This window comes from Zosterops lateralis (genome assembly GCF_965231275.1).
Source record: "Zosterops lateralis genome assembly, chromosome: 9".
In the NCBI taxonomy this organism is placed as follows: Eukaryota; Metazoa; Chordata; class Aves; order Passeriformes; family Zosteropidae; genus Zosterops; species Zosterops lateralis.
This window is the reverse complement of record NC_139769.1, coordinates 837,602-847,663: the sequence shown is the minus strand read 5'-3', so window position 1 is coordinate 847,663 and position 10,062 is coordinate 837,602. Positions and strand designations below refer to the sequence as shown.

The window sequence follows — 10,062 nt, the reverse complement described above, 5'->3', positions numbered from 1 at the left end:
CTCCCTGGTTGTTGTTAAGAGCTGTATCAATCAGGCTCTGAGGAGCACTCCCAGGCTGACACACTCCTGTGTGTTTGCCCTGGGGTGTGATTTATGCCCGGCCGGGGGGTTTTTCCTCGGGCTTTGAGGATGTGACTCACAGCGCTGAGGGCACGGCTGGTGCCACCACCTCTGTCAGCAAGGCCGGGTTTTTGTACGGTGTTTTGCCACTAATTGGCGGCTTTGGCGTGTTTACAGGGCAGCATCCCCGGGCAGGGATGGATGGCAGGAAGAGCCCGTTCCCACATTTAATGCCTGTGGGCAGAGGTTCTCCTCTCTCTGTCCCTCACCTCCGCTCCTGCTGGTCACTGAGGGGGAATCGCTTGGGAGTAAGGGAGATAAAGCCACACCAGGAGCACAGAACACGCTGTCCTTTTGCCCGTTCGATAGCATCGCCCTGTGGGTCAGCGGCGTGCCGAGGGATTATTCCCGGTTATTCCCGGTTATTCCCAGGGTAAAGGCGCTCCACCCGCCGCCCCTCAGAGCGCGGCGCGCGGGCGCCCCTCAGCGGCCGGCGCGCGGACTCCCCTCAGCGGGCCGGCCCCGCCCCGCCCCGCCGCCAGCCAATGGGAGAGCGCGGGGGTTCCCGCCCCCTCCGGCAACCAATAGGAGAGCGCGGGGGCACCACGCGCCAGGAGGCGCAGCCAATGGGAAGGCGCGAGGGGCCCGCCCCCGGCGAGCCCGCGGGGTGTGTAAATGCGGGCGGGCTGAGGGCGCCTCACAGACCCGCCACCGCCACCATGGCCCACAGGTGCTGCTCCTCCTCCTCCTCCTCCTGGCTCTGCTGCGACGGCTTCCAGCCGCCCTTCCCTCACTTCGCCACCATCGCCATCCACTACGCTCAGGAGCCCGAGCAGTGGAATTCCAGGGCCGTGGTGCCGCCCATCACGCTCACCGCCAGCTTCAAGCAGGAGGATCTCGGGAAGGACAAGCAGGAGGATCTCTGTAAGAACAAGAGGGAGGATCTCTGTAGGAACAGGCAGGATGATTTCTGTAAGAACAAGCGGGAGGAGCGCTGGAAGAAGCAGGTGAGCGGGGACACGGAGAGTGGCCCGGCCCGGGGAACAGGAGGCGGTGGGGCCGGGAAGGGGAATCTGAGAGATTCTCCCTGTCCTTCTGTCCCCTGAGAGAACGGGACACATGCGGGAGCTTTTTCTTCCTCATTACATCTTTCCAGAATTTGCGTTAAACCTGTGGTTTAATGAGCCATTGCCAGAGGAAAGTTTGGGCTTTCAAGACCTCATGGGGAGGAGTTGTCCTGTGGCACTTCTTAAAGGGGTTGTGATGGAGATGGACACAGATTTTCCTGAGAATTCCCCCCAGAGGGGCTGTGGGGTCTCCCTCAGTGGAGATGCCCAGAACTGCCTGGCCACCACCCCGTGCCCTGGGCTGAGCAGGGACAGGACCAGGGCACCTCATGGTCCCTCCAGCCTGACCCAGCCTGGCACTCTGGGCATGGCTGGGCTCTGCAGGGCCCTGTCCCCCCCAGGGCCCACAGGGGGTGTCTGGGGACGGGCAGGAAGATGTGGCTCCTTGTCCCCTTTCTCCAGTGGGGACACCCAGCTGGGTGTTGTGCCAGGACACTCCTGCTGCTCTGGGAGGAGCTGGGGGCCCTCAGCCAGGGCTCTCTGAGGAACCCAGAGCTGCTGTTGCTCCAGACTTTCCCAGTGCTCTCTCTGATGTTTGTTTTTTATTCCCACCCCAGCATTATGTGTACACCCGGTTTGGGAACCCCAGCAGGCACATCCTGGAGGAGGTTGTGGGCACCCTGGATGGAGCCAAAAGCCAAGAGGAGCTCATGGATTGGTCAAGCCTGGCTGCTGCTGATGGAGCCAAATTCTGTGAGCACCTCGTGGGGCTTGGAGCAGCCTGGGACAGTGGGAGTGTCCCTGCCCATGGCACTGGGGGGGCTTTGGGGTCCATTCCAGGATTCTGTGACCATGGCTCTGGCTGTTGGCTGTGGGCAGGAGCAGCTCCAAGGTGGGGAAGAGTCCAGCACTTCTCATTCAGGAGAGTCCAGCTCCATCCCTGGGTTTCTCTCCTGCTCCCTCACTGTGGCTGATGCCTCGGCTGAGCTGGATCCAGCCTTGTGCAGCAGCCCTGGGGGCAGTGGGAGCAGCAGCCCCTGTTCCCAGTCCCTTCCCAGTCCATTCCCAGTCTGTCCCAGTGTGTTCCCAGTCCATTCCCAGTCTGTCCCAGTGTGTTCCCAGTCCATTCCCAGTCTGTCCCAGTGTGTTCCCAGTCCATTCCCAGTCTGTCCCAGTGTGTTCCCAGTCCATTCCCAGTCTGTCCCAGTGTCCATGCTGGTTCCAGGCTGGGCACATCCAGCTCCTGCTTTCTCTGGCTCCACGTTCCCAGTGAGGCAGTGACAGATCAGGTTCTCTTCAGAGGCAAAGTGAGGAAGGTCAAAGCAAATCTGGCTTGTTGTGTCACGTCAAACACGGAGTCCTTTCTCTTCCAGGTTTGGCTTATTCCTCTGGCATGGGAGCAATTATGAACATCTGTCACCTGCTGAAGGCAGGGGACAAAATTGTCTGCACAGATGATGTCTATTCAGGTGGGTACAGCACCTGTGGTTTCAGTTTTCATTGTGCAGGGGATCAAACCTGTCTGTGTCTCTCAGGAACTCTGAATTTCCCACCCAGGAGCTCAGTGTTCTGTGAGCCTGTTTTTATCCATCCCCAGTGCAGAGTGTCCCCAGCTGTGCCAGAGTCCCTCAGCAGGGTGAGCTCCCTGCAGGTCCCGGGGCAGCCTGGCTGGCCCTGCTGTGTGTCACACTGCTATGACCCTGCTGTGACACTGCTGTGACCCTGCTGTGACACTCTGTCCTCCTGGCTGTCCCCAGAGCAGAGCTGTCCCTGCTCCAGCCCCTGGCACACTCCCCCAACCTGGTTTCTGCAGGGGGGAATTTCATGGCTTCTCCTCTGGTTTGGTTTGTTACAAAGAAAGGGTTTATCACAAAAGAACCACCCAAACACCACTCAGGTGTTTCCTTCAGCTCACAGAATCCACCTCCGTGTTCCATCCATGCTCAGGTGGAAAACTGAGTCCCTGGGATCAGTTAATTTTTAATCCAGGCTGTGTTTCCTGGCAGTGAGGGCTGCACATCCATTGATCAGCTGTTGCTGCTGGATTCTTCTGATCTCCCAGGGAAAGGCTTCAAAGACAGGAAGGAATCATTTCTAATGGAATGATGGGGAACAGTAGCTGGAGTCTCCCCCTTGATTCTTCTTCTGATTCATTTCCTGATCATAAACCCCACACTGATCTCGAGTACTTCCTAAATCACTCTCATCCCATATTCACATTATTCACACTGTTTTATGATCATTAAATCCACAACAATCTTTAAACTTTATGTAAATAGAGAAGAGATAACTGTGCCATTTGTGGTGTGCAGCATAAAGCTGTGCCCTCCTGTCTGTGCCTGCAGGAGGCAAGAGGCTGGAGAGCAGGGAGTGAAAGTGAAGGAAGTTGTTTCATTGTTTCATTTTCTGATTTTTTTTTCTTTTTAGGCACGAGACAATTATTTGAGAAACTAAAAAAGGATTATAACTGGGAAGTGCATTATGTTGACTGCACAAAACCAGAATGCCTGGAAGCTGCAATTACACCAAAGACTAAGGTAGGGGAGAGGGAAATGGGTTTTAAAGGGATGTGAAATTGTTGCTCCTGTTAAAAGGTTAAATCCTTGCCCCTGTTGGGTCAGGGGTGTGTTGGGGTGAGGGGGAGGCTGGGGACACAGCTGGATCCAGAATATCAAACACCCAGAGAAGGGCCAAACCCCTGGAGAGAGAGAGGAGGGAAAGTCATGGAAAACACCCAGAGAAGGGCCAAACCCCTGGAGAGAGGGAGGAGGGAAGGGAAAAGGTGAGAAGGAGCCGAGGGAACTCGGGGCTGGGGCTGCTCCAGGCTCTGGGTGGGTGATCCCTGCCCCAGGAAAGGGAGCTCAGCTGGGAAAGGCTTTGGGAAGAGGCTCTGTCCTGGCTGTGGGAGCCCTGCTCCAGCTGGGAGCTCTGGGGTGGCACAAGCCCAGGGGAAGGGAAACCTCCCTGAGCCTGGAGGAAGCGGCTGAAGCCTCCCCTGACTCTGGCAGGGCCCTGCCCGTGCCCACAGACCCCACGGGGAGCTGCCCCAAGGAACACCCAGAGCCCTGGGGCTCAGCCCAGCCCTGGGAACTCTCTGACCTGGAGTTTTTTTGGGTTTGTGCAGCTGGTTTGGCTGGAGACCCCCACGAACCCCACGCTGAAGGTGATCGACATCCAGGCCTGTGCAGACGTGGTGCATAGACACCCAGGGGTGCTGCTGGCAGTGGACAACAGCTTGATGTCTCCATATTTCCAGGTATGTGGAAAAAGGACAGGACTGTCACCTGTCCCAGTGGGGCTGGAGACCCCTCTTGGATGGGGGAGCAGCACCAAAGAATTGCAGTTTTGGTCTCTGTGTTGTAAAATCACCTGCTCCAGTTCCAGCCCCAGCCCAGGGGCCTCTGGTGGTGCCCCAGTGAAGGGGGTGTCTGTCCCTCAGAAATCATGGAATTCTGTTCTTCCTGATGGAAATCAGAACAGTTCAAGTGTTCCTTAACTTTGGGCTTTTTATAGCAATTCTCCTGTAGGTGCTGTTCCTGAGCTGTTCTGAGGCACAAAGGCAAAAACCAGTAGGCAGTGGAAGAAAAACAATACAAACCACCCTTGTCCAGTCTTTCTTTGAGACATCCAATTTAAGGAGGGTTTTACCCCTTTTCTTCAATATTCTGATGAATATTTGGCTTGGAAATTTAAAACTTCATTTATAACAGCTGCCAGAACTTTGCTGTATTGATAACTGGAAGATGTGAAGTGAAGAGATTTAAGTTTTGCAAACACTTCACAATAATGAACTTCTAAGTGTTGCTGATCTCTCTGTGGGCTCGAATCTTCCTGTTCTGTTCTGTTTTAACAGTGGTACCCCTCACTCTTTAGAGTGTTGATACCACATGCAAAGTGCTTTAATTAGTGATTAATTAAAAACCTGGCACTGCTCACCAGCTCTTGCCCATCCAGCCCCTGGTTTGTCTCACTTGAGGAGGCTCCTGGGCAGAGCTGGGAGCTGAGGGGAGAGAGAAATGCCAGAGGAACCTCCTTTCCTCATCTCCTCAGCTCCTCCAGGGCAGGATCTCCAACACCTGGCAAACACAGCAATTCCTTTGCCTGGCAGTTTGAGTCCTCCATCTCCCATGGAAATGCACTTTTTGGGGTAAATGCCGTGGCCTGTCCCTGCCCCAGCTGAGCTCCAGAACTGTTTTATCCCAGCTGTGCACTGGGTGTGGGATGTGCTCAGTCTCCTCTCCCTGGAGCCTGTGGGAGCTTTTAAATCCCATCTTCTTGTGCTTCCCTTGAATTCAGAGTGTCTCCCTGTCCTGCTGCTTTTAGCCCTTGTTCTGTTGTCATCCTCAGGGGTTTGTGTTTGTTTCTCCTCTCTTTTTTCCTGTGTGAGCTCACAGCCCTTTGGAATGGCTGGGAATGAACCCAGGCTTGATTTAGGATGTTATTTTCCTTTTGTTTCAGCGTCCTTTGGCCCTGGGGGCTGATATTTGTATGACTTCTGCAACCAAATACATCAACGGTGAGTGTGAGAGTTGAGCACATCCTTAGGGCAGGGCTGGGTGGGAGATTGGGAAGGAATTCCTGCCTGGGAGGGTGGGGAGGGCCCTGGATCCCTGGCAGTGCCCAGGGCCGGGCTGGACACTGGGGCTGGAGCAGCCTGGGATGGTGGGAGGTGTCCCAGGGGTTTTATCAACACCTGGGGGTGTGTGGCAGGAGCCTGGAGCAGCTGATCCCATTCTTGTCTCTTGTAGGGCACAGTGATGTTCTCATAGGTGTGATCTCTGTAAATAATGAAGAACTCTACAATGAGCTCAAATTCCTGCAGTCTGGTAAGTCCAGAGTGGGAATTGCTGACAGGAATCCTGCTCACATCCACAGCTCCTGCTGGGGAGGGTGGGAAACACAAGTGGGGAATCTGCCTGGGAATGTGACCTTAATGGGCAGGACAGAGAAAAGTTCAATTACAAAAAACTCCAACAGGTAAAACTCCAATAAAATGAGGGACATTGAGGGACCTGCAATTTGAAACTCACTCTCCCCTCAGGATGTGCCCAGTGCAGAATTTCCCTGTCTCTGATGATCCCAGCAATTTTCCAGCCTCTTCATTGTCAGGAATAAATTCCTGTCCAGGGTTGTGCCCTCTGCCTACAGCAGGGGAGGTGCACTGTGCCCAATAAATGTAATCCTTGAGGCCTGGGCCTGTTAATTGGCCTCATTAATTGGCTCCCCAGTGTGGGAGATGAGGAGCAGAGATTGCCTGGGGTGTCTTCCCACTTGTTCTGACCTCAGAGATGCTGGAGATGGGGACGTGTTTGGCTTTGCTGAGTGCAAAACACCAACACTGCTGTGGGATTCTGTGGAAATTTCTGTGGAATTCTGTTCCCACAGCCCTGGGAGCTGTTCCCTCCCCCTTTGACTGTTACATGTGTAACCGTGGGCTGAAGACTCTGCACATCAGGATGAAGCTGCACTTCCAGAACGCCCTGGCTGTGGCCAAATTCCTGGAATGTCATCACCTGGTGGAGAAGGTCATTTACCCAGGTGGGTGGGCAGGGATGGGGAACATCCCAGGGGAAGGACTTGGGAACATCCCAGGGAGGGGTTTGGGGACATCCCAGGGGAGGGTTTGGGGACACCCCAGGGAGGGATTGGGAGCTGTGGTGCCCCGTGGCTCAGGTTGGGTCACTCAGGTGAGGCTGAGCTGCCCCAGCTCTGCACTGGAATTCACTGGGAATTCTCCCAACTCTCCCCATTCCAGGGCTGCCTTCCCACCCCCAGTACGAGCTGACAAAGAAGCAGAACTCAGGTGTTTCAGGAGTCTTGAGCTTCTACATCAAAGGGAGAGGAGAAAATGCCCTCACCTTCCTCAACAACCTGAAGGTAAAGGGCAATAAAATCACCCTCAGGGGGAGCTGAAACTGCCCTGCTGGGGGAGGGTGGAAGTGGCTTCTCTTGCCAAGTCCTGTGGGTGTGCCCCACTCTGAATTGGATAATCTGTTCATGAGACAGGGGCTGGATCAGTGATCCCTGGGGGCAATTCCAACTCAGGATAGTCCCTGATTCCATCAGCTCTCTTTCCATGCATCCATAACCTCCTTCCCTCTCTCCCACAGATGTTCTCCGTGGGTCTGAGCCTGGGTGGCTTCGAGAGCCTGGCAGAGCACCCGTAAGTTCATCCTTCCCTCTTCACAGCCCCAAAAAGCTCCAGAGCACCACAAAATCCCCACAGTTTTCCAGCCCCCAGAGCTGGTTTGCCTTTAGCAGAACTCAGGGCCTGTTGTGTAGCAGGAGGCCAGGGCAGATTCCAGAGGGAGGGAATTCTGTGGGAGTGCAGGGATGAGGGAGTTTGCCTGGAGGGCTGAGGCACAGCTCCTGTCCATGAGGACAACCCCAGAAGCTGCTGAGTGCTGGGATAAGGAGCAGCTGGATTGAGGAATGCCCTGCCCTGCTCACACAGGGGCACTGTGTGCACCCAGCTGCCTCTGCCTCCCTGCAGGGCCTCCTGGGGGGGTTTAAACTGCCCAAAACTGGATTTTCATTCTGTTACTCAAAGCCAATTTGCTTTTTGAAAAGGTACATGGAAATTAATGACTAAATTAATGACTATATTTAAATGTTCAATCATTTCACTTATTGATTTCAGATTAACACAAATCCTGCCCCCCTCCAGCAGCTGAAAGGAGCTGCTGAGTGACTGAGCACATGGGGAAATCCCTTCTTGCTTGTATCCTCTGCAGTGGAGAGAATAAACCCTCCAGAGTCGTTTGGGGCAGTTTGAGAAGGGATCTGAGGAACCAGAAATGGAACCAGGGATTTGGTACTGGAGCTTGCAGAGCTTCTGTGGAATAGAAAAACAGCTCTGGAAGGAAGAGGAAAAGCATTCTCTCCTTTTCTAGGCCCAGAATTTTAAGTATCCACTTTTATTAATAATTTGTGTCCTGGAAATACAACCTGGAGGTGCAATTCCCTGACTTGTCAGCATTCCCATCATTCCAGGAACTGCTGCCAGCAGCTCTTTGCATCTGTGGGGTCCCAGCAGTGGGACAGGGAGGTGTCAGACCCTGCTGCCACTTCAGGGCTGCTGGCAGGGAACCAGAAAAGTCCCAAATCCTTGAGATAAAGGAGGTTTTTTATCCCCTCAGGGCCACCATGACCCACAAGTCGGTGCCTGAGGATGTCAGGGAAACTCTGGGAATCAGTGACACCCTGATCCGCCTCTCGGTGGGGCTGGAGGACGAGGAGGATTTGCTGGCAGACCTGGACCAGGCCCTGGAGGCTGCGGTGAGTGGGGTGTTCCCTCCCAAAAATAATCCCAGACCTTCCCATGGGCTGAGCCCTCAGCTCCCAGAGAGACCCTGGGGGTGGATTTGAGGTTTCCCTGTTTGGTGCCCTGCTCAGGCACAGCTTCCCATGGATTGAGGAGCAGTTGGGATGTCCCAGACACAGCTTTCCATGGATTCAGGAGCAGTTGGAATGCCCCAGGGACAGTCCCCTGTGGATTGAGGAGCAGTTGGGCTGCCCCAGGCCGTTCCCTGTGGATTCAGGAGCAGTTGGGCTGCCCCAGGCCGTTCCCTGTGGATTCAGGAGCAGTTGGGCTGCCCCAGGCCGTTCCCTGTGGATTCAGGAGCAGTTGGGATGTCCCAGGCTCTTCCCTGTGGATTGAGGAGCAGTTGGGATGTCCCAGGCTGTTCCCTGTGGATTCAGGAGCAGTTGGGATGTCCCAGGCACAGCTTTCCATGGATTCAGGAGCAGTTGGGATGTCCCAGGCACAGCTTTCCATGGATTCAGGAGCAGTTGGGATGTGTTTTCTCTTTCTCTGTGTGTGGTTGTTTTTTATTGGGGGAAATTTTGGATTTTTTTATGAGAGGGAAAATCCTCATCAGTAACTCCACATATTTCTCTCTGCCAGCATGAAGAGACTCTAATGCTAAAATGTGACTTTTGTTTATGAAAAGGAAAATAAAAATCTGTTTGTATGGAGGGGCAGAGCACAATGACCCCTCCCTTTCCTCCCTGCAGTTTGCATAAACCTTGAGGGTCAAAAAGGATCTTGGAACTGGACGTGGCTGTGGACGAGGACACGGAGAACCAAACCACTGTTGCTTTGCCTTTGGGAATTGCAGCCTGGGCTCCTGGGGCTGTCCCTGGCTGTGCAGGGTGTGCTGGGCACAGCCTGGGCTCTCCCTGGGGCCAGGAGCTCTGTGGGACACAAGGGCTGGCTCCTGTTACAGCTCTCAGGTCTTTCTTTCTTTCTCTTCTCACCCATCAGCTCAGCTCAAAGCCTTGACTGAGCTCAGCTTTATTTTAATTACGTTGGAGATTCACTTTAGAGCTTTTTCTTCTCTTGATGTTTTTATACAACATTGAAGATGAAGTGAAAATCCAACAACTGTAAACTAGTAACTTTCTAAAGGGGAATCTTTGTTTCTTTCAAGAAAAAAAAAATAAAAACGGGCTGTGGGAATGATTGGCATCATTTTAATTAAAACACACTTTTCCTTTCCTTGCTTTATATTCCCATGTGCACGTGCTCCTTGTGTTCAGAATTATCCAAAATCAGGGGATGGAGTGACCCTGGAGCTGTGGGAATTTTCCTGGGGGAAGGCAGGAGAGGAGAAAGGGAAGGGAGCTGAGGAGAGAGGATGGAGCTGAGCAGAGGGGATGGAATTGAGGACAATTCTGTATTGGGCAGACCCACAATAAACCTCATTGCACAGAGGGATTAAATCCTGACAAAACCAAACTGAAGGTGTCCCACCCAAACCTCCTCATTCCACAGAACCCCAGACTGGTTTGGGTTGGGAAGGACCTTAAATCCCCTCCAGAGCCAGCCCTGCCATGGCAGGGACACCTCCCACTGTCCCAGGCTGCTCCAACCCCAATGTCCAGCCTGGCCTTGGGCACTGCCAGGGATCCAGGGGCAGCCACAGCTGCTCTG

The 10,062-nt window shown here is 54.0% G+C and overlaps 1 protein-coding gene across 1 annotated transcript; it reads left to right on the top strand.

The window, feature by feature from the left end:
* Positions 1-747: 747 nt before the first annotated feature.
* LOC310912681 (cystathionine gamma-lyase-like) lies at positions 748-9,613 on the top strand. The gene is made up of 12 exons (XM_083867438.1): positions 748-1,067; positions 1,745-1,880; positions 2,501-2,596; positions 3,555-3,664; positions 4,252-4,383; positions 5,586-5,643; positions 5,876-5,953; positions 6,513-6,665; positions 6,883-7,004; positions 7,238-7,290; positions 8,267-8,405; positions 9,144-9,613. Exons 1-12 carry the CDS (start codon positions 780-782, stop codon positions 9,150-9,152), a joined length of 1,374 nt encoding a protein of 457 aa, XP_083723564.1. The 5' UTR covers positions 748-779; the 3' UTR covers positions 9,153-9,613.
* Positions 9,614-10,062: the final 449 nt, after the last annotated feature.